The sequence below is a fragment of the Lithobates pipiens genome, unplaced genomic scaffold, assembly GCF_037356315.1.
Source record: "Lithobates pipiens isolate NorthernLeopardFrog02 unplaced genomic scaffold, aLitPip1_a1.2 Scaffold_16, whole genome shotgun sequence".
In the NCBI taxonomy this organism is placed as follows: Eukaryota; Metazoa; Chordata; class Amphibia; order Anura; family Ranidae; genus Lithobates; species Lithobates pipiens.
In genome coordinates this window covers 431,913,678-431,938,164 of record NW_027507748.1, presented here as the reverse complement: position 1 = coordinate 431,938,164, position 24,487 = coordinate 431,913,678, and the positions used below count along the sequence as shown (strand labels likewise).

The 24,487-nt window shown below is 45.4% G+C and overlaps 1 protein-coding gene across 1 annotated transcript in view; it reads left to right on the top strand.

Moving 5' to 3' along the window:
• Positions 1-24,487, top strand: part of LOC143983192 (E3 SUMO-protein ligase RanBP2-like) — a 183,796-nt gene that overhangs the window by 2,363 nt on the left and 156,946 nt on the right. Inside the window, exons 2-7 of the mRNA XM_077482612.1 lie at positions 6,704-6,771; positions 7,102-7,213; positions 7,721-7,873; positions 12,049-12,276; positions 13,717-13,853; positions 23,080-23,272. Of these exons, the coding sequence (XP_077338738.1) occupies positions 6,704-6,771; positions 7,102-7,213; positions 7,721-7,873; positions 12,049-12,276; positions 13,717-13,853; positions 23,080-23,272 (891 nt within the window). The remainder of the gene's footprint in view (positions 1-6,703; positions 6,772-7,101; positions 7,214-7,720; positions 7,874-12,048; positions 12,277-13,716; positions 13,854-23,079; positions 23,273-24,487) is intronic.

The window sequence follows — 24,487 nt, the reverse complement described above, 5'->3', positions numbered from 1 at the left end:
GTTTTGCATTCCAGGCATACTGTCCTGATTGCATATGATCATAAATGCGGGCTTGGTAATGTCCATTCACCACCTATTCCAGTCTGTTGTATATTTTGTCAGGATACTGGCAGTAGGGCTGGATGCTGCACCTGTGCCTCCCGGGCATGTAAAAATGGCTTAGTTTGCCACATGTGGGTGAAAGTGCCAGTGTCTTCCATCACATGGGCACAGATTTTTTTTTTTTTTTACAGTATAAAGGGCTGTTGGATTATTTTTTGTGCTAGCTTGTAGCTGCATCCAGGCAGCCTATATAAGTGAATAAATTCTTATTGGCTGCATGCTGGGGAATCTGTTTGTTTACATCCCTGCCTACCTTTCTGCTGTGCAGTTGAGTCTGTGCAGCTGATGCATAGCTACTGAGAGGCTGGAGCCAGTATCATTGAGAGTTGTAAACTGCTGGTGCTGGGGAAAGAATTTTAAAGCGGAGGTCCACCCTAAAGTGGAGCTTCCGCTCATTGGAACCCCCCCCCCCCCGGCGTCACAATTGGCACCTTTCAGGGGGGAGGGGGGTGCAGGTACCTGTACAGTACAGGTATCTGCACCCACTTCCGGCGTAGATTCTGCAGAAGGTACGCCCCTTTCCGCAGAATCTACGCCCCTTTCCGAAGGTCACCCGCTGCCTGCTGGGAAACACGGATCCCAGAGACAGCGGGGACCATCCTTATTGCGCAGCGCGACTCGCGCATGCGCAGTAGGGAACCGGGAAATTAAGCCGCAAGGCACCACTTCCTGATTCCCATACCCAAGATGGCGGCGGCAGCACCCGAGAGACGATCGAGAGATCGGCTTCGGGTGCCGACATCGCGGGCGCGCTGGGCGGGTAAGTGTTATTATTTTAAAAGTCAGCAGCTGCAGTATTTGTAGCTGCTGGCTTTAAAAAAAAAAAAAAAAAAAGCCCAGGGGAAGTACGAGAACGGGAGGACATCTATGGACGCCCTCCCGGCAATTTAAGCCTGTGCTGTAGCAGTCTTTCAGTTATAGCGTGGGTGGCAAATGGCTGAATACCACCAAAAGAAGGCTCTATGTGGAAAAACACTCCAAGCAAGGAAAAATTGGTAGGCTGATTTTCTCAGCTGTCACCCAGTGGTGTTCAAGGAACTGTTGATGGCGAGGAACCCCTGTTGTGGATCTTCTCGCATACTAGTTTCAGTGCAACGCTGGACAGGGTCTTCTCTAGGACCAGGAATTTTCAAGTGTTTGCTGTGAATTATCCAACACCAGTTTCTACCTTGTCTGCTTCATGCAATTCACATGAATGAAATACTAGGGCTACTGATTGCAGAGGCTTGGCCTAGGAGAATTTTGATATTCTGACATAGTAAACATGTCCTGCAGATGACTATGAACTTTCTGGATAGAACCGACCCTGTATCGCAAGGTCCAATCTTCCATCCTCCCTACATTTGGCTGACTTTTTAATGGCATGGCTTAATGCATAGAATGCATTTTAAGGTGAAAAACCTTGAGGTTTTACAACCCCTTTTAATTATGCTGGTTTCTCACTGCTGACCAGAACCACCCCTAGCAAACTGTGACATCAGCAGCTCCCTGTATGACACTTTAAAACTGCTGAAGCAGTGTGTGCGAGCATGATTCCAAAGGAGCAGGTGCAATTAGTTCTCCAAATAAGTTGGCTGCTGATATTTTTAATTTATCCAATGGCAGATTTAAAAAAAAAATCTGCTTCTGTTTACAGTCTAAGTCATTGGGAATGTGTACAGTACCATGCATAAATAGGATTGCAGTAGAGCATCACAGTAGTGGCAGCTGTGTGTTTGCTAAGCCCCAATGGTGGCAGGGCCCTTAACCACTTCCCACCCGGCCAATGCATATATACGGCCGGGTGGGAGCCGTCTACTCCTGACAGGCCGTTCAGGAACGTCCTTCAGGAGTAGCGGGATCGTGCGCGCGCGCAGCGGCGCGATCCCGATGTGCTCGTGTCACCCGGACACGGCACATCTCAGATCGGCAGGAGGGCTCTGTGATTGGCCCTCCTGATCACATGACGGCCGTGTCCAATCACGGCCGTCATGTGATGTAAACAAACAGCCGGTTGCTAGGCAATCGGCTCTCCTCTCCTCACACGGAAGTCACCGCTGAGGAGAGGAGAGCAGAACGCTGCAGCCGGCTGATGATCAGTGAGTATGGGCTGCTTTTTACTCACTGATCATCAGTGTAGTGTAAACACACAACACACCACACAGTACAAACACAGTCCCCACACATGTCCCCAAAACACACATGTCCCCAAAACATACATGTCCCCAAATAATAAAAACACATGTCCCTAATAATAAAAACATGTCCCCCACATATGTCCCACTAAAATCACATGTCCCAATGATTATCTGCACACATATGTACGTGATCACCTGCACACATATGTACATGATCATTTGCGTACATATGTCCGTGATCACACAAACCAATTATTATACACTTAACGGAATTTTTTTTACCAAAAACATGTAGCAGAATACATTTTGGCTTAAATTTATGATAAAATTTGATTTTATTGGATTTCTTTTCAAATAGAAAAAAGAAAATATTGTTTTTTTTCCAAATTTCCGCTATTTTTGCGCTTATATCGCAAAAAAAAAAAAAAACGGAGTCGTGAATAAATAACACCAAAATAAAGCTCTATTTGTGCGAACAAAATGATAACAATTTCATTTGGGTACAGTGTAGCACGACCGCGCAATTGTCACTGAAAGCGCTAGAGCGCTGAAAGCTGAAAATTGGTCTGGGAAGGAAGGGGGTGAAAGTGCCCTGTATTGTAGTGGTTAAAGAGCATTCTTAGGAATGATGGGAGACGTGTTAGAAAAAATGTATTAAAGAATAAGTTCACCATTTTTCTTTGAAAAAATAATAAATGCACATATTTTCTGAAAAAAAGTGCATTTATTTTTTCCTGTGGGAGCGAGGAAAGCATTGCACCTGTGATCAGTGGTTTAACCACTTTCAGACCGGACCATTTTGCTGGTAAATGACCAGAGGTCTTTTTACACTTTGGCACTGCGCTGCTTTAACTGGTAATTGCGCGGTCATGCAATGTTGTACCCAAACAAAATTTGCGTCCTTTTCTTCCCACAAATAGAGCTTTCTTTTGATGGTATTTGATGGCCTCTGCGATTTTTATTTTTTGCGATATAAACGTAAAAAGACCGCAAATTTTGAAAAAAAATGATATTTTCTACTTTTTGTTATTAGAAAAATCCAATAAACTCAATTTTAGTCATACATTTAGGCCAAAATGTATTCAGCCACATGTCTTTGGTAAAAAAAAAGTCAATAATTGTATATTGGTTTGCGCAAAAGTTGTCACATCTACAAACTAAGGTACGTTTTCTGCAATTTACGCAGCTTTTAGTTTACGACTGCCTATCTCATTTCTTGAGGTGCTAAAATGGCAGGGCAGTACAAAACCCCCCCAAATGACCCCATTTTGGAAAGTAGACCCCCTAAGGAAATTGATAAGAGGCATGTTGAGCCCATTGAATATTTTATTTTTTTGCCTCAAGCGATTGAATAATGACAAAAAAAAAATTTTTTTTTTTTTTTACACAAAGTTGTCACTAAATGATATATTGCTCACACATGCTATGGGCGTATGTGAAATAACACCCCAAAATAAATTCTGCTGCTTCTCCTGAGTACGGGGATACCACATATGTGGGACTTTTTGGGAGCCTAGCCGCGTACGGGGCCCCGAAAACCAAGCACCGCCTTCAGGCTTTCTAAGGGCGTACATTTTTGAGTTCACTTCTCACTACCTATTACAGTTTTGAAGGCCATAAAATGCCAAGATGGCACAAAACCCCCACAAATGACCCCATTTTAGAAAGTAGACACCCCAAGCTATTTGCTGAGAGGCATGTTGAGTTCATGGAATATTTTATATTTTGCCACAAGTTGCGGGAAAATTACAAACTTTTTTTTTTTTTTTTTTTTTTTCACAAAGTTGTCACTAAATGATATATTGCTCACACATGCCATGGGCATATGTGAAATGACACCCCAAAATAAATTCTGCTGCTTCTCCTGAGTACGGGGATACCACATATGTGGGACTTTTTGGGAGCCTAGCCGCGTACGGGGCCCCGAAAACCAAGCACCGCCTTCAGGCTTTCTAAGGGCGTTACAGTTTTGAAGGCCATAAAATGCCAAGATGGCACAAACCCCCCCCAAATGACCCCATTTTGGAAAGTAGACACCCCTAAATTTAGGGGTACACTAGTGAGACTAGGTAATAAATGGCGGGTGCCCTGAAACTATAAAAAAATAACTAACCAACCAGCGTCACCTGTAACAGTTATATGGTGATCACTGGTGAAAGGGTTAACTAGGGGGCAATCAGGGGGCTTTATGCGGTAGTATATGGGGGTCCCTGGCGCTATAAAAAGCTGCGGCGAACCTAAATACCTACCTGCCTAACTAGCGTCACCTGTGACACTAATACAGCGATCAGAAAAACGATCGCTTATTAGGCTGGGTTCACACTGGAGCGATGCGGGAACGCCACGAATGCGCGGCGGGTTCCCGCATCGCATGCCTCCCGGCGGCAGTTCACACTGCCCTATGCGAACTGCTGGGAGTGTCAGTGAAATGTTACTGACACCCCCAGATCAGTTCGCATATCGCAGTGCGATCTGCAAACTCGGATCGCATGGTGTGAACACCCATGCGATCCGATTCTGCTGCGGGCCAAAAAAAGGGTCCCGTGCGAATTTGCGGCGGGTGCGGCGGGTGCGGCGGGTGCGGCGAATGGCTGAACTCGAATCGCACAGAGATCGGATGTGATTTGCACTGCAGTGCGGTGCGAATCACATCCGTTCTCATAAACCGCTGCAATGTGAACCCAGCCTTAGTGACACTGGCGACGGGGGGTGATCACGGGGTTAAACCTTTATTGGGGGGGTTAGGGGGGTACCTTAGAACTAAAGGGGGCTAACCCTAACTGCCCTAACAGTTATTAGTCACAAATGACACCCGCCGGGTGATCAGGGGGTTAAACCTTTATTAGGTAATAAATGGCGGGTGCCCTGAAACTATAAAAAATAACTAACCAACCAGCGTCACCTGTAACAGTTATATGGTGATCACTGGTGAAAGGGTTAACTAGGGGGCAATCAGGGGGCTTTATGCGGTAGTATATGGGGGTCCCTGGCGCTATAAAAAGCTGCGGCGAACCTAAATACCTACCTGCCTAACTAGCGTCACCTGTGACACTAATACGGCGATCAGAAAAATGATCGCTTATTAGGCTGGGTTCACACTGGAGCGATGCGGAAACGCCACGAATGCGCGGCGGGTTCCCGCATCGCATGCCTCCCGGCGGCAGTTCACACTGCCCTATGCGAACTGCTGGGAGTGTCAGTGAAATGTTACTGACACCCCCAGATCAGTTCGCATATCGCAGTGCGATCTGCAAACTCGGATCGCATGGTGTGAACACCCATGCGATCCGATTCTGCTGCGGGCCAAAAAAAGGGTCCCGTGCGAATTTGCGGTGGGTGCGGCGGGTGTGGCGGGTGCGGCGGGTGCGGCGAATGGCTGAACTCGAATCGCACAGAGATCGGATGTGATTTGCACTGCAGTGCGGTGCGAATCACATTCGTTCTCATAAACCGCTGCAATGTGAACCCAGCCTTAGTGACACTGGCGACGGGGGGTGATCACGGGGTTAAACCTTTATTGGGGGGGTTAGGGGGGTACATTAGAACTAAAGGGGGCTAACTCTAACTGCCCTAACAGTTATTACAGTCACAAATGACACCAATGCAAAAAAAAAAAAAAAAAAAAAAAAAAATGACATTGGTGTCACTGTGACTGGGGGGCAGGGGTAATTGGGGGGGTGATCGGGGGGTAAAGGGGGGGTGTGAGTGTGCCTGGCATGTTCTACTGTGTGTGTAGAGTGTTGGTGCAACTCACCGATCCGCTCTCCTCCGTGTCGGAACGAAAAATACCGACACGGAGGAGAGAATACATCACTTCCTCTCCTGTGTTTACATTACAGGAGAGGAAGTGATGTCACGGGGGATTCCTATTCGTCGGGAGCGATCGCGAGGGGGTGGCCATGAACGAATGGCCGTCCCCTCGTCCGGGATCGCTCCCGCACGAATACCGACCGCCGCAGGCACCGGGCGGGGGCCCGATCGGGCCCCCGACCCGCGGGAGGCAAGGGACGTACATGTACGCCAATATGCCTGCCCGTGCCATGCTATCGACGTACATCGTCGTGCGGCGGTCGGCAACTGGTTAAAGGTGCATTATCGCTCTTCTGCAGACAGGCCCTGCAGCTTTCAGCCAGTACTTCTATATCTATTATCAGTTTGAAACTTGCAGTTCTGGTGAATGAACTACAAGCGTGCTCATTAGCGCCCTCTGCCAAGGTTGCTGATGATACTTGGTAGTTCATTCAACCCCACCATATGGGCGGAGCCCTGCATGTCTGTTTTTGAATTGTGATGGGTGTAAGGAGATGGTAAACATCTAGGTATCTTTTGTGACAGAATCTTGCAACTGTCAAATAGTTTGAAATCTTCATAATCCTATACATTGAGCATTAGCATAAAATATGCAGGTAGCCACAGTTCTTATGGGGAAAATAAGTTTTTGCTTTTAAAATCTTCCATGATTTTGTTTTTTGTTTTGTTTCCAGAAAGCCATGAAAGGATTCCTTTTTGCCAAGTTGTACTATGAAGCGAATGAGTATGATCTCGCCAAGAGGTATTTTAAATTACTTTACAAAAAAGTGAAGTTTGAAACCAATCATGTTATGCATGTGTTTGTTTGCCTTTAAATCATTTTGTCCCTTCCTGACTGCATAGCTAGGCTGTTAAAGTGTTTTTTTGTCTTTGTGCTTATGTGTGGTAGGGGTCAGTCAATGTAATTGCATAATAGTTGACTTTAGTGCTGTTATTAATGCTATAATTGCTCCCCAAACTGTATTTTTATCTCGTATGCTAATACAGCCATATATACAGGTCATTGTGTATTCTTTAAAAAAAAAAAAAGTTTCAGATTTTAAAATTTAAAATCTTAATCAATATTTTTCAGATGTGTGTCATCGTATATTGATGTGCAAGCAAGAGATCCAAAAGCACACAGGTTTCTTGGTCAGCTTTTTGAGCGTGAAGAAAATTTTGATAAAGCTGTTGGCTGCTACAAGGTACTTAAGCATTATAGTTAAATAATTGTGTGTGTATACGAGGAGTATTCAAAAAGTTTTCTGCACTTTTTTTTTTTTATAGTTTGGAAACTTTTTTTAACAACGCTTGTATAATTAAATATAAAGCTGTTTGTCAGAAAAGAAGGCACCATGTTTTCTCATGCTATACAATGGCTTCCAGAGCACCCATGGAGTCTCAGGACCTTGGTTCACACCAGTGCGACTTTATAGGGAGGATACTCTGAAAGCCAATGAAAAATGTGCAGGCATGCCTAGTTGACATGTATTTATCTCCTGCTACTATATTGCTGTAATATGTGGTCAGGTACAATTTTAAATGCTGTTTATTTTTATTGCCTTTTTTTTATAAATTTTTTTATGTTATGACTAAAATTCTGTTTGCTGGGCTATGCGATTTATACTATTTGTTCAGTAGTAGTTCAATGTACTATTTTATTTAAAAAAAGTATGTTTTTATATAATGCATTATTTTTCTTCTAATTTCAGCGTTCTTTGGAACTGAATCCTACTCAGAAGGATCTCGTTCTTAGGATTGCTGAATTGATATGCACTAGCAATGTCACAGATGGCAGAGCAGAATACTGGTTGGAAAAAGCAGCTAAGCTTTTCCCTGGAAGTCCTGTTGTCTACAGACTAAAAGTAAGCTATGGGAAAATTGTTTTTAAAATCTTTATATAAGAGCGTCAAAATCCCCCCCCCCCCCCCCCCTATTTTCCTTTTATCCTACATGCTAAAACACAGAGCAGCTTTATCGTTCCTTTATTACACTGCTATGAGCCACCTACAGGTGTTTGGATACTGGCAAAATAGACAGGAAGTCCCCCCTTATATAACCCCCCCAATACAAGAGATTTTATCTACACTTGTGTATTTTGGTATTGCTCTATCTTCTAGCTCCTGAGCGCTATGCTGTAGTGATGAGAGGCAGCTGGGGAGATTCTGGTGTTTGTTTTGGTGATGGAGTTGTTCTCTTACCTCTGCTTTCCCTGTGGCCCAGCACCCATGTGGTATGGGATGATATTGTCGCAAGCAGGGTTGGGGGTATCTCTCAGCTATCTTGCTCCTTTCGTGGCGATGTTGAAAGTGGCACTGGGGACAGCGGCAGCATTAGGCAGCTGTTCAGAAGCATTGGGAAGCAGCTGACACCTCCAACGACTGGAATCATTCCTTTGCTAACGGCTGGGCGCAGCAGTTGCAAGGACCAAGTAAGCAGACCTTGGGGGGAGGCAAGGGAATTGGCATTTTAGGACCTCTCCAATGGTATCTGGTGCAGAAGCACAGTGACTTCTTGGCTAGTAATTGCTATTGTATCACAAGTCCCATTTTGCTAGTTATCAGGCCATATGTTTCTCAGACGACAGGAGGGGATGTGGAGTGAGGCCTTCTGGCTCCTTTCTCTCTAAATAGTACTTTCACTACCTCCCGGGGCACCTATCTCCAATTCCTACATGACTAGAGGCTTTGTCGTCTGTGGGAATGCTATGATGGTTGTCAGCTTTTTTGGTTTGGGGCGTTGAGTCGCAAATGTAGACGTTACCTCTCCCTTCTTGATTAATGGAGGAGGAACTTGCAGATGACGACTGTGTACTTTAGCCTAACTTTGTACCTAATGATGGGAAGGACTCTGTGCCTGAGGATCTCTAGGGTCAGAGTTAAAGTAGATTCAAAAGGCCTTTTGAAGCAGTTTTGCAGAACTAATGTGTATTGATCAGAAGTGGCTGTTTTGCAGGGCTTTCTTTCAGAAAGCACTGTCCCTAGAATCATGGCAGCTGCTAGAAGATCCTCAGTTCTCCATATATTCTGTCCTGAACTATGTTCTGTTTTGTTAGTGGGCTGGACACTCCCTGACAAGTTATTTAATGGATATGTTTGCTCATCAATACCTCATGAAGGATGACTTTGCTAGGAAGGGGAGCATGGCCACTGAGTGTGCAGTAATCATGGCAGCTTCCTCAGTAGTTCCCTATACATTCTGTCCTTAAAGTGGGTGTAAACCCTTGCATTTACCCAGTGAAGTGAGCAGCATCAGATGACAGAGATGAAACAAATCTCCCTACATGGGTTTTACATGTGTATATCTGCTGTCTTCAGCTTTATATATTCTTTAGTTTACATTATGATAGAGATTTTCTGTTACTGTTTAGCACTGAGTGTGAAGTCCTGGGCATACAGCCAAGACAGCTGACTGGCGGAAAGGCACATACCCCCACTCCACATAGGCAGAGACTCTCTGAGCTCTTTGGTAATAGTTCAGCTTTGTACTAATCTATTTATAGCAACCTCCCGCGACAGAAACTGAGAACTTGTCAGTTATCAGGCTGATAACCGAGCTACAGGACCGAAGAAACACACGGGAGACCGTGCTTTTAAGAGAGAAGAAAACGCTGCAGATATGTGCCCAGCTCAAATTTCATGAATTGGGTTTGCACCCACTTCATAACTATATTTCTCTTTTTTTTGTTCATTGATGGACACCGCTTCCTTATTTTCAACCATAGGGTTTATAGTGCAACCTACAGGAGTAGGTCCCTAGGCAGAAAAACTCGCCAATGTCCATGGACAGTCCTAGCTGGTGTAAACCCCCCCCCCCCCCCCCCCCCGCTATAGGCTAACCAGTTATTTCTGCCTAGTGTTTCAGGGGTATGGGCAGTTCAGGTGTCTGATCAAAGAGGGAACCTGATCTCCATAGCAGACAGGCTGTGGAACTGGTCTGGTGGTATCTTCTGCCACCATTTCTAGGTGGCTTAGGTAGATGGTTCAAACTTATACCAGTAAGGGCCTTGTTCTCGCTTTGGCTGCAAAGTTTTGCAGACGAGTGTTTGGGGTTCTTGATGCCCCCTTTCCCTTCCCTGTTTTAGCTCCTGTTAGTCGATGTTGGCTTTGTTTTCTCCCACCCCTTATTTTTTGGCATTGCTTTGGGATCTCCCTATAGTTCGAGAATAAGGAACCTGTTTTAGTCAATGAGCGAAAGAGAAAATAAGATTTGTTGCTCACCGTAAAATCCCTTTCTCTGAGCTCATTGACAAACGCAGCAACCACCCCTCTGTCTTGTACTGCTTTGTTAATAACTGGTTGGCCTAGAGCAGAGAAGTGGTTTATAACAGCTAGGACTGCCCAATCTCCTACACCTGTACGTGGCTCTATAAACCCTATGATCGAGAATAAGGCCCCTCTCACACTGGGGCGGTGCGGGCGTTGGCAGTAAAGCGCCGCTATTTTTAGCGGAGCTTTACCGTCGTTTTAGACTGAAGCGGTGCGCTAGCAGGATGGTGAAAAAAGTCCTGCTATCCGCATATTTGGAGTGGTGAAGGAGCGGTGTATTTACCTCTCCTACCCATTGAAATCAATGGGGCAGCGAGGCTATACTGCCGGCAAAGCGGCGCTTTGCGGGCGGGTTTAACACTTTTTCGTGCCACTAGTGGGGGTTAAAACTGCCCCGCTAGTGGCCGAAAAAGGGTTAAAACCGCCCGCAAAGCGCTGCTGCAGAGGCGGCATAGCCGCGCTGCCCCATTGATTTCAATGGGTAGGAGCGGTAAATACACTGCTCCAAATATGCGGCTAGCAGGACTTTTTTCACCGTCCTGTTAGCGCACCGCTCCAGTGTGAAAGCCCCCCGGCTTTCCGGAGTAAAAGGGGCCAGATTTTTTCAGGCGCTATTTTTAGCGCTGTAGCGCCTGAAAAACGCCCCAGTGTGAAAGGGGCCTAAGGAAGATGTGTCCATCAATTAACCCAGAGAAAGGGATATTACGGTAACAAAGCCCATTTTCCCTAAACGTCTTTTAGGACCGCATCTGAGAGTGGCTCCTCCCACTTGCTAAAAGGAAACGCCACTTCAACTGAACTTTAAAAGGCTTCTCCCCCACAGCTCATCAGTTTTTGTGTTTTCCTCCGGCAAGTGAAAAAAAGTAGGGAGTCAGGTGCTGTCCTGAGAGTCCAGTCTTCCTGCTCCACCAGTACCCTTTTACCTCAGAACCCATTCCTCCCATTCCCAAAGGACTGCTGGATGGGCTCCTACTCCCTCCAAGTGTTCGGGGAGAGCACTTGGAGGGAGTGATAAAATCTACTTAGGCAAAATTTAAAAATTTCTACATGACTTGCGTATGTGTTTGCTTCTGTGCACAAGCTCAGAAGGACGGGCTGACTTTTATTTTTTTTCACTCCTTTTTTTTTTTTTTTTTTTTAAATTGGATCACTTTTATTCCTGCTCAGTGGGGATTGATGGAGCGATCCCTGCTGAGCAAGCGGATATCCACAGGGTGGATCACCCCTGATCCACCACATGTGAAAGGACCCTTAACCTCTTTTTAGAGTTCCAAAAACTGACTGGCCAGAGTACTCTTATCCTGGAACTCAAGTATTTCAATCGGTTTTTCAGGTTGTGGAAGTTCCAGGTAAGGCATTTATCCATGCTACTGTGCTCACTAATGAATTCTAGAGATGCCATTTTTCTAGCAAGTAGGGCCTGTTTTAAGCTAGGCTTCTATGATGCGTCTAAAAAAAAAAACCAATATAGATCTCCCTTGTATATTTTAAGATGTATGTGGAAGAAACCAACTATCGTGATGCAAATTGTGGATCTTACTTTTGAATGTTTTTGTTCCAGTTTTATCAAGTGGCCAGGATGTATTTGTTTTCCATCCCTGCAGTATTCTTGATTATAATGTATGTTTGCTTAAAGTGTTGCTTCCCCCCGAGATCTATTACTGTTTGTTAGATGTTTCCAGTGCAGGTCTGTGGAGTGTATCTGTTGTATACCGCTTGGGAGTCTTCACTTCTCATGTAGACTGTAATTTTATTTATTTTTTTCCCCCCAGGAGCAGCTCTTAAACTGCCAAGGTGAAGCAGGCTGGAATCAGTTGTTTGATTTAATTCAGTCGGAACTCTTTGCAAGGCCCAATGATGTTTTTGTCAATATTAGACTTGTAGAGTTATTTCGGTCAAGTAAGAGACTAGATGAAGCTGTGATCCACTGTCTGAAGCCAGAGAGAAGAGTTTTACGCACACACTTAGAGTGGTGCTCATGTGTTGTGCAAGTTTTAAAGGTATTTATTTTCTTTTTCTCTCCTAATTCTTTGATATTTTTGTGTGTTTGTTTTTTTTTTTATGTGCTTCACATACTGGATGTGTTTAATCCTACCATTTTAAAAGTAATTTGGTGGCAAACAGTGTATTCAGCCTTGGCTTCAATTTTCCCTCTTTGCCTCCTCCCCGCTCTGGCACTGCATTCAGTCTTGCTTCACTCGCACTGACAGAGCTGTCCCCTGCTCAGACACCACAATAACCTTACAACTGAGGGGACTTCTTTTTTGTCTACCAAGGGCATGTTGAGGGAGGGAAGGATGAAGGCAAACCTGGATGAGATTGACACAGTGGGGGGATGGGGAAGCCAATGTATAATGTTGGCTTGCATTCAAATGGGATAGTGTGCATTTAAAAGTGTCTCACTACTTAGATTGCAAAGGATTTTTCTTTCCTTTGACCATAGATTGCGACCTATAAGCTATATATTTGTGCCAAATGCACTTTGTTTACGCATGAGTTGACACGGCATAAAGTAGTCTGCCTGATGCCCAACTCTTCATCCAAAACAAGCCCTTATGTAAACTAAGATGATGGGTTTATGTTGAAGATTTATCCTATGAAAAAAAACTTTTTGAAGATGAAGTGTGCTTTTCCTTTAGTGGATCCTGCCATTTCAGTTTTCAGTTCCTAATGTGTATGTTCCCTCTTTTAAGGAATCTGATCGGTATTTGAAGCCTTCTGAAATGTCTTATTTGCTTGCAGGTCCAGCCCTGCAGCCATCAATTTCTGCCATGTCTATTTGTCAGATTTTGTTAACTAGACAAATGAGTAGAGACCAGGACCTGTCTTGGTTGACCCTGCGCTCCTACAACATTTGCAGCTGATTGCGCCCCCCCAAATATTTACCCAAATCCTCCTTTGATGCAGCGGTGGTCTCTCTCCCTTCCCTCACAGGACAGACAGAGTAGCCGAAGCTGTTGGCCCCTGCTGCTGTTGGTAAAATCTGGTGAGGAGGAAATGTAGCTGAGCCATGCTGTGTGTATCTGCAGATGCATACAGCCTGGCTCAGCACACCCGCACACGTGGCTTGCTATGAGAGCACACAGAGAAGATGTTTTTTTTTTATTTTAGAGAAAAAGCCTTTACTATTTAACACCTTTTCTCACAAGCACTGGGCACCTTAGACCACCATGCCTATCCAGAATCCATCCTCAGATCAAGAGAATCTGTCACATGTGTCATAGCTACCAAAAAGCTGAGGATATTTCTTTGCTTCCAGCAGCTGAATGCAGCAAAGGGGAGTGGAAAGCTGAGTCCAGAGGTTGGTTTAAGCACAGTGAATGCATCGCTTCGGAAAGTGGTATCAGCCTATGACTTTGGAAAGCAAGATGCCAGAAATGGGATTCTGTACTGATGCTTATTTGGTTTTAAGCTGGTTTATTTGTGATTTTGTGTTCCAGGAATATTTGGCCTCTCACGCTCCAGCTAAAAGCAATTGGAGAACAATAAACAAGGAACTGTTGCTTGCACTTGCAGACCTTGTCCTTGTAACGCTTTCTACCAGAGATGTACTGGAAAGCAGGCTAGCACTTAAAAGGTATCTTGTTTATTTTTTCTTCCCTGTCATCTTGGTTACTACTTATGTTTGTGCCAATAATTTTTGAATGTTTTAGACATGGAACAGGTAACGTCGTGTTCACCCAATAGAATTTCTTTTCATAATACTTGGTATTAAAAAAAAAAAAAAATGACATGGCAGGCTTCCTGAAGTTGGCTTTAAGTGTTTTTTGTAGAGCAGGTCCTGGGGAAGGTTTATGAGATGCTGTTTCTGCCAGTTTCTAATCATATTTCACACACACACACACACACACACACACACACACACACACACACACACACACACACACACACACACACAACTGCACATTCAGATGGCCTTTAGAGGGTGTGACTGTATCTGACTTACTGTGTATGAAGTTACTACTTAAAAATGTAAGCGCTGCGCATATGCTCTCTATCAGAAAAGATGAGCCATTTTAATGCACTTTTGATTGCCATAAGGAGCGACACTTTCATCATTACTCCATTGAAGGTATAGTACCTCATTCTAATGAATGTTGATGTATGTACCAGTTAATTGTAAAACCTTCAATAAATGTGTTCTGGAAAAAATGTAAGAGCTGCATTAAAAATCGATTTATTAAAGAGGAAGTAAACTCTCCCACTCTGATGCTGCTTTTCATTTAGTCCATTATAATAAGTAATTATCAAACTATAGCCACTGTAATCCAGCCCAAATCGCATATTGCTGTTTAAAGAAACTTTAAAAAAACTTGTTTCCAGGGGTAAGGCAGCGCCATCTTAAGTATTGTTTTCTGAGTCCAGTGGAGTGTATTTTTTGCCCTTACATTGAGCACTTCCTGTACTGTTAACCAAGCCTCCTTCTCAAACCAACGTTTCTATGGCAACCTTGCTTCCCTGTTCATAATTGACTTGTTTTATTTCATAGTATTTACTTGTGCTGATTATCTAGTGTTTGCCTGTATGAGTCCATCAGCTTCAGCTGATAAGGCTGCAGTAATGCTGTTCCATGCCCTGCTTTACACTGCATGTGATGTCACATGGGCTGTAGGAGGAAGCTCTGAATGATTGTGAAGCCTCCTGGGATATCAGTGGTGTGCCGTAGCAAGTCCTGATAACAGGCACATAGTGTGCCGTAACTCAGGGGAGATCTTGGCATGATCAGTGATGTCATTCTAAAGAAGAAAACAAAAAGGATTACAACAATACGAAGCAAGTAAGGAGATATCTACAAGCAGTGTTCATTGGGGGTTTTTATGCCGATTTTACATGGGACAAAGTTGCAGGGGAGAGTTTACAACCACTTTAAAGCTTAACCCCTTAGCACTGACCGTACACTCATGTGGCATCGGCTTTAAGGGTGTTTATACCAGGATGATGCATGCATCACCCTGGTTCCATTTATTATTATTATTATTATTATTATTTTTTTTTTTGTTTAGACAGGGCAGTCGGCTCTTCAGGGACAACACCCAATGTGCCTAAAATCCACTTGCCTCTTCCCGGCTTCCCATCCCACCACGAGAGACGATCCGGCACTTCCTGGCGGCTATAGTGATACTCGAAGGAAGCCGGAAATGGCTTCATTCCAGTCTCCTTTGTGTAAACACCGAAGCAACGTCGCTTCCGGTTTACTCGGCTGCCAATGGCGCCATTTAAAAAAAATTCAAATTGTATTCAGAATCAGTTTTTGGCGATCTGAATACTTTGAAGTGCATAGGAGGGATTGGGGGTCTTTTAGACTCCATAAAGAGTACCTGTCACCACCTATTACTGTCACCAGGGATGTTTACATTCCTGGTGACAGTAATAAAAGTGATCACTTTTTTTTTTTTTTTTCTTTAAAGTGACCATGTGGGGGGAAACAAAAATAAAATTCTCTTTATATATTCACCGACTGATACAGCTCCTCTCTTAGCCATTGGGTTGTTACGCCCCCTTTAGGAGAGGACTAGGCATAACATGTTATGAAAAACACAGAACTTTTAGTTTTGCCCAAGGGGCGGACCCTTGGGTAACAACCCCCCCAGCCTGACATGCAGCCTCAGTTTTATTTTGCCTAGTGAAGGAGAAGGACCTAGGAACCCTGCGGGCCAATCGCTCCATGTTATCTGCAGAAGCTTTGCTTTTTGTGCAAGATTAAAGATCCTGTGATCTGCTATTAACAGCCGGCTGGGTGACAGGCTGGATACCCTTATCCTTGTAGTCTGACCAGCGAGCATGTGCAGACCAGAACTATGCGCTGGGTCAGCCACGACGTACCTCCGCTCCAGAGGTGGTCGGTGAGCGTTAATGCTCCGGGGGACACGTATGACTGGGCTACTGATGTCTGTGTCAGTGTGGTGGGCCAACAGCCACCCGGTACTGATCGGAGAATGGGTCTGTGATGGAATGTCTCCCAGCTCTGCAGGACTGGTAAGTACAGCTCTCCCTGCCTCAGTGGGGCTGAGCATTCCCTGGGAGGCCGATTCGGGGGTCCCTCACCTCCCTATCTCCCCCCCCCCCCCTCGCTGTGAGGTATGCTGCATGTGGCTGCTAAGCGGTGTGTGTGTGTGTGTGTGTGTGTGTCATGTGCTGGGGGGTGGGGACTGCGCTGGCTGGCCGTGCCCTGTGTGTGTGTGTGTTTGTTTGTTTGTTTTGTTTGTTTGTTTTTTTTTTTTTTTCTTCCCTCTCCCTGGAGGGTGGCTGTGGCTGTCGATTTGCTGCGGCGCTGTTCACCGCCATTTCTCTGTCACTGTCCCTCATGGTATTGAGTGTTCGGCGGCCATCTTAGGTGAGGGCAAGGAGCGTGTTCTCCTGTAGCTTGGCCATTTTCCCTGTGTATTTGTCCTTTATACTAGACACCCAGTGGCCATTTTCTTGTAGCCTGAGCAAGTTTTTTTTGGTCAGTCTCAAGGAGCAGCATGCTTTCCTGTAGCTTGGCAGCCATTTTACCTGTGTTTATATCCTTTATTCTGGACGCTCGGCTGGCATTTTCTTGGAGCCTGAACACATTGTGGATCGTTGTCAGCGCCATAAGCAGCAGCTCTGGATGACAGTGTGAGCTATGCACCTGCGAGCTGACAAGGGACACAGGCACTACTAGCTGGAGAGCTCAGAACCAGTCGGGGTGGTGAGTCCTGCGGGAAAGAGCCCCTCAGCCAGCAGCAATTAGGAGGGTGGGACCATCGCTGTCCTAAGTCCCCTTCAGGTGGCGGGTAGGGTCAGCACGGCTTCAGAAACTGGTGTTTCTTCCCCTGAAATCCAGGCAATTTCTAACTGGTTCGCTTGCAGATTGTGCAGTGCCTCTGGATGCTTTGTCGGCGGTCCTCAATTAGTTCGTTGCCAAGATGGAGGCCGTGCGTGGGCACAAAGGTGCTAAAAAGCGGCCCCTGCCCCCCCCCCAACCCCCCCTCCCCCGGGGAGAGCTCTGATGCAGACTCGGGGCCCTGCTGAGGCAGGTGACCCCTGTTCTGTCGTTTCCGATGATGCTGACCAAGACCGTTCAGACAGGATGAGTCACCGCCTGGGTACGTGCACGACAAATCGCTTGTTGGAGCACGTATAACAGCTGTGCGTGATACCCTGAAAATTCAGGAGCCAGCAGATCCCTCTGCTGATGTAGCGGTCCTTTTTTGGTCCTGTAAGCCAGCCCGTTCACCTAAGGTGTTCCCGTATCTGACTTATTTTGATAAGTTTAATTTACAAGGAATGGGGTTGACCGCAATGGACCTTTTCAGTCCCAAAATATATGGCGGTGCGCTACCCCTTTGAAGAGATCCTTCTCAAAAAATGGTCGGCTCCTCCGGTCGTGAACCCCCCCCCCCAGTATCCAGGTTAAATAAAGTAACCACGATCCCAGTAGGGGGGAGTCCTGCATTGAAGGACCCCATGGACAGGAAGGCCGAGGCAGTGGCCCATTCCTTGTTTATGGTTGTGGGGTCAACCATGTGACCAGTACTGGCATCCACACTTGTGTCGCAGACACGGAGTGGGCAAAAATGTTGCACCGCGAATTGGGAGAACAGGCTTCTCCTGTCTGCGTGGAACTAGCAGACCAACTAGTGCAAAGCCTGAAGTACGTTTGTGACGTGGCCCTGGATACTCTGCGTCTTGCCAGGAGGCCCTTTTGGGGGCGGTAAGGGACCTGCTGAGTGGTGGGGTGATGTTACCTGTTCCGGATAAGCTTCCAGGGGTTCTACTCAAACCTGTTTGGACGTACCCCTTCCTTCTTGGGAACTACAATCTTGGATCTTAAGGCCCTCAATTACTTTGTAAAGGTACAGAGGTTCAGAATGGAATCCGTTTACTCAGTAGTCGCTGCACTCCATCAAGGGGACTCCCTGGTGTTCTTAGACATCCAGGATGCCTACCTGCACATACCCATATGCCTCTGGCATCAGAAGTTTCTGCGATTCAGTCGAAGAAGCCCACTACCAGTTTGTGGCTCTCCCAAGGTATTGGCTCCTGTTTTGGCATTGCTACGGCAATGCGGGATCACGATTGTGGGATAGCTAGACGATCTCCTCCAGAGATCTTCCACCTCAGAGTTAGAGGAGGATGTGGCGATCACCATGCAGACCCTGCAGGAATTTGGGTGGCTGTTGAACCTAAAGAAGCCGGTGATCGTACCGACTCAGCGTTTAGGAGTACTTAGGCTTACTGCTGGACTCCATGGAAGCTAGAGTGTTTCTCCCTTCAGACAAGCTGCAGACTTTCAGAGCTGCGGTAAAACTGCTGAGGAACCTCAAGTGGTTGTTGCTACGCTTCTGCATGCGAGTCCTGGGACTCGTGGTGGCCTCCTTCGAGGCAGTACCGTATGCCCAGTTCCACTCCTGCAGAAGGAGATTTTGACAAAATGGGACAAATCTCCATTGTCCCTGGATCGGCGGATTCAGGTGAGCCAGTTAGTCAGGGATTCCCTGCTCTGGTGACTGAGGTCCCCGGCATTTCAGTCCGGGAAGTCGTTCCTACCTCTGACATGGACAGTGATCACAACGGACACCAGCCTATTAGGCTGGGGTGGAGTAATCAATCTGCTCGAACTGAGCGATCAGGCTATGCCTGTCCACTTGGTCGATGAGACTGCAAGGGCGTCCGATCAGGATCCAGTCAGACAATGCCACGGTTGTGGCATACGTCAGTCACCAAGGAGGAACACGAAGCTCGGCCGCTGCACGCAAGGTCGCTCACATACTGCGGTGGTCAGAGCGACATGTACCGGCCCTGTCGGCCACTTACATCCCGGGAGTGGAAAACCTGGCAGGTGGACTAGGTCGCCAGATGCTGGACCTAGGAGAATGGGCGTTGCATCCGGAGGTGTTTAGGCTACTGTACCTGCGGTGGGGCACACCAGATGTGGATCTTCTGGCCTCCTGTCTCAATCGGAAGGTGACCTAGATTCGTGTGCATGAAAAGAGATCTGTGGGCTGACGCGTCAGATGCACTGGTGGCTCCGTGGGATCAGTAGCAGCTGATCTATGCATTCCCTCCACTGAAACTATTACCACGTCTGCTTCGCAGAGTGGAGGCAGAGGTGATCCCAGTAATACTGATTGGCCTCAGCATCCCTGGTATGCAGACTTAGTGCACCTGGTGGCAGACTCTCCTTGGCGACTGCCGTTACCAGAAGACCCTGTCTCAAGGTCCGATTCTCCACCCTGCTTTACCATCGCTGATTTTAACGGCATGGCTATTGAGAGCCAGGTTTTGAGGAACCATGGTCTTTTGGACTCTGTGATCCCAACTGTGCTGAGGGCACGGAAATCTTCTTCTCAGAAGATGTATCATCGTACCTGGAAGGCCTACATCTCCTTGTGAGGAGAAAGGATGGCATCCACGCTCCTTTTCTATATCCAGTGTTTGTTTCTTCAGCAAGGAGTAGACCAGAAGTTGGCTTTGAGCACCATAAAAGGACGAATCGGCTTTGGCTGTCTTTTTTTTTTTTTTTTTCTCCAGCGACCCCTGGCATTTCACTCGCTAGTGCGCACGTTTGTTCAAGGGGTGTGGCATGTAGTTACTCCGGTGCATCCACCGTTACCCCCCTGGTATCTGAACATGTTATCGGCGCTGCAAAAACTACCATTTGAAAATATCAGAGATCCCTCTGACTCTTTCCCAGAAAGTGGTCTTTCTAGTGGCCGTTACATTGGCCAGGGGGGTTTCGGAACTGGCGTCCTTGTCCTGCAAATCACCCTACCTGGTTATCAACAAGGATAAGTTGGTGTTGCGTCCGCAACCTTCTTCTCTTTTTTTTTTTTTTTTTTTTTTTTTGCCAAAGGTGGTTTCGGCGTTTCACATCCATGAAGACATTGTGTTACCATCTGTGTCCTAAGCCGACACATCCTAAGGAGGCTGCCCTCCATTCCCTAGACGTGTTTAGGGCTCTGAAGGTGTATTTGACTTCTGGAAGGGAGCCCTGGCAGACAGACTCCGTTTTGTTCCGAAGAAAGGCATGGCGGTCTCGGCCACCATTTCCAGGTGGATCTGACAGATTGTAGTACAATCCTATGCATTGAAGGGGCAGGTGCCCCCCTTTCCGGTCATGGCCCACTCCACAAGGGCAGTCAGAATGTCTTGGGCCTTCCGACAACAACCGTCTGTCGCTCAAGTGTGTAAAGCGGCAACCTGGTCGTCTGTTTACACCTTTACAAAATTCTACAAGGTAGATGTCAGTGAATCGGCGGATGCCTGTTTTGGCTGCAAAGTTTTGCAAGCGGCTTTATAATTGTAAGTGCACATTACATTTTTTCCTGTTTGTTTGTTTTTACCCAAAAAACAAAACAAAAAAAAAGTACACTTAATGCACTGTTGCATTTGTTACCACAGTTTTGATGCGGTGTGAGGGTAGAGTACTGTTTTTGGTGGTTTTTGTGGGTAAAGTTTTATTCTAGTTCCCACATGCCATGGTGGTTGAAGTTGTTATGCTGTTTTCCCACTCCTCATTTTGGCACTGCTTGGGGACGTCCCAATGGCTAAGAGGAGCTGTGTCAGTCGGTGAATATAAGAGAAAATAGGATTTTTTTTTTGTACTCGCCGTAAAAAAAAATTCTCTGTAATTCACCGATTGACACAGCACTCGCCCCTCCTATTTTTCTTTAAGTTACACTGCTTGTTGACTTACTGAGGTTGCATGGCAAGCTGGGGGGTTGTTACCTAAGGGACCGCCCCTTGGGCAGAACTAAAAGTTCTGTGTTTTTCATAACATGTTACGCCTAGTCCTCTCCTAAAGGTGGCGTAACAACCCAATGGCTAAGAGAGGAGCTGGGTCAGTCGAATTACAGAGAGAAGGGTTTTACGGTGAGTACAAAAAAAAAAAAAATAATCGAATTTTTTTGTTTTTTGCGTGCCCACGCAGCAAAGAAAACGCACATGCAAGTCATTTGGTGTTCAAATCACACATGTGAGGTATCGTCGGAGCGAGAGCAATAATTCTAGCACTAGACCTCCTCTGTAACTCTAATCTGATAAGTTTTTTTTTTTTTCTATGGAGATTTTTAAGTTTGCCGCCATTCCACAAGTGTGCACAATTTTGAAGCATGAAATGTTTGGTATCTATTTACTTGGCCTAACATCTTTCACATTATACATAAAAAAAAAAAAAAAAAAAAAAAAAAAAAAAAATAGGCTAACTTTAGTGTGTGTGTGTGTGTGTGTGTTTCTGCCCAAAAAAAAATGTTTGGGGGTTCTGAGTCATTTTCTAGCAAAAAATAGGGATTTTAACTTTTAAGCAACAAATGTCAGAAATAGTCTTTTGGCATGAAAGGGTTAAGGTCTCCTGAAATCTGTTACCCCTCTTAATTTACCTGCTTCAGCCTCGGAAGGGTTTCTAGCCTGGTACGCTTTTTTTTTTTTTTCCCCCTCTCCTTTCGTTCAACCCTGTGGGCTGAATGGAAAAAAAAAAATCTGAAGAGCTCAGGAGTAGCTGTTGTAGTAACTACCCAATGTTCATACAGCAATCTGCCCCGCTGAGTTGTGTTCTGACAGAGGGACGGCCCTGCTAGAAGACACTGGCCAGCGGTCTCGGCCATTGGTTGAGAGGGTGCCGATCGGCAGAACTTTTTCGGTCATGCTCCTTCAACAGCAGCCAATCTACTGGCATTATGCTGCCTGATATTCGGCCCGTGAGTATGGCCCTGAAGACTGCATCACAGTTAAAGGCCTTAATTGACAAAAGTTCTTTTATACCACATTTTGCTCCTTTTTATCCATTTGCTACCCATGCCATAATGAGAATATAATTGTGGGTATTGCAATTTTTTTGTCCATATGGTATTTGCGCATCAGTTTATTAAACACACGTTTTTGGGATAAAATACAATTTTAATGAATTTTCGTGTACGCAAACACCATATATTACCCAATTTTGTTGGTAAAATGTAAAAAAAATTATGTAATGCCAAGTAAATGGATACCAAACGTCACTCTTAAAAACTGTGTAAGCTCATAGAATGGCTCCATACTGCGATATCTTAAAATTTCACCCAAGGAGTTTTTTTTTATTTTTTATTTTTTTATCCTTTACAGGTTACTAGTTTAGAGTTGCACAGATTTGGTGCTAGAATTATTGCACATGTTTACATATGCATGCGAGACTTGCATATGTATTTGCATGAACTGGGTCGGCTTAAGTTATTTATTTAAAAAAAATAAAAAATAAAAATTGTAAACACTCACAGCTGGTATTGACTTGTAACCTTTACTAAACTTTATTAAAGCGTAAGTGACATCCTTGTTTTATAATCTCAACAATTCAATCAGTTCAGTCCACAGGATGCCACCGGTCGAGCTGTTCATAGCTCCCTGATTCCCCCAATCCCCCCCTGCCAAACCTGTAGAAGGTGTAGGCATCATCCTGGCATAACCACTGACGCTGTAGAATGTTTAATTGACGCCCTATAAACCGCAAGTGGTTAAACTTTTGACCTTTCAGAAGCACATGCCAAGTGCCCACTTTCCATCTGAACAAGCCCTTAAAGTGGTAGTAAACTCCCCTATCGTTTTCAGCCAATGTGCAGTTAGCATTCCCGGCATGCCTCCTCCTCCTTCTGCTTCTTCTTCTTCTGCTTCTTCTGCTGCTTCTGCTTCTGCTTCTTCTGCTTCTTCTTCCCATGGGTTTACTTCCACTTTAAAGTGATTACAAAACTGGCTAGCAGTTAAAGGCGCTAATCCCAGTGAATTCTAGCTTTTATTCAATGCACAAAAAAGAATTAAGCAAGATCATGTAAAGGTGTATATAAAATGTTGTCATTCTCTCCTATCAGTTTCGATCAAGCACTCTGGACACTGAAGCCCCATGCAGATGGCACAGACGACTTGTCTATTACATTTGCTGAAATGCGGGGTCACTACTACATGCATGCTGCAACTCAGTTATTGAAAATGGCTCAGCACAGTGAAGTTCAGTGGAAGGCATCATTGGAACCAGCTGCACTATGTTATCTTGTTGCTTTCCAGGTACTGAATATAAAGCATGTATTGTCGCAACATAAAATTATAAAAGGTCCAGATATATTTGCACACAGGCACAATTAGTTTTTTTCAGGAATTTACCAAAACGTATTCAAGCTATAATTTTATATAATGGATATGGGCTCGCACTCTCTGGTTTAATTTGGGCGTATGTACATCCAAATTGGAGGAAGGGTTTAGGAAATATAGCACTTAATAGCCACCCCCCCCCCCTTTTTTTCAAGGGACCAAAAGTAATTGGACAATTAAATCAAAAGCTGCTTTATGGCAAGGTGTGGGCTACTCCTTCATTATTTATTTATCAATTAAGCAGGTAAAAGGTCTACAGTTGATTCTAAGTGTGTTATTTGCATTTGGAATCTATTGCTGTGAACCTACATCATGTGTTCAAAGGAGCTGTTCATGCAGGGAAACAGGCCATTGTAAAGGCCCGTAAACACAATCTTTTTGACAACAAACCTGCCAATTGGCTGTATTGGAGCAACATCTGACCGTGTACACTCCATCAGACAAACTTTTTTTTCCATTTTCATCGAACTTTTGCTGGCTGTGCGAACGGACAAACTTTTTGACAACATAAGTCCGATGGAGCAAAGTCCATTCGCGTGTACGCAAAACCATCGGACTTTTGTACAAGGTACAAACACGCATATCCAAATGGTGTCAAGCGTGTGTGGCAGCAACCAGGTACAAAGTGTGTCTTGCCTACAGTCGACGCATTGAGGTGGGCGTGTCAGGGTCTGGGGCTGTTTGAGTGCTGCCGGCACTGGGGAGCTACAGTTCACTAAGAACCATGAATCCCAACATGTACTGTGACATACTGAAGCAGAGCATGATCCCCCCCTCGCTTTGGCAACTCGGCCGCAGGGCAGTGTTCCAACAAAACTACCCCAAACATGCCTTCAAGACTACCACTGCCTTGCTATAGAAGCTGAGGGTAAAGGCGATGGACTGGCCAAGCATGTCCCCAGACCTAAACCCTGTTGAACATCTGTGGGGCATCCTCAAATGGAAGGCGGAGGAGCGCAAGGTCTCTAACATCCACCAGCTCCGTGATGTCATCATAGAGGAGTGGAAAAGGACTCCAGTGGCAACATGTGAAGCTCTTGTGAACTCCATGCCAAAGAGGATTAAGGCAGTGCTGGAAAATAATGGTAGCCACACAAAATATTGACACTTTGGGCCCAAGGTGAACATTTT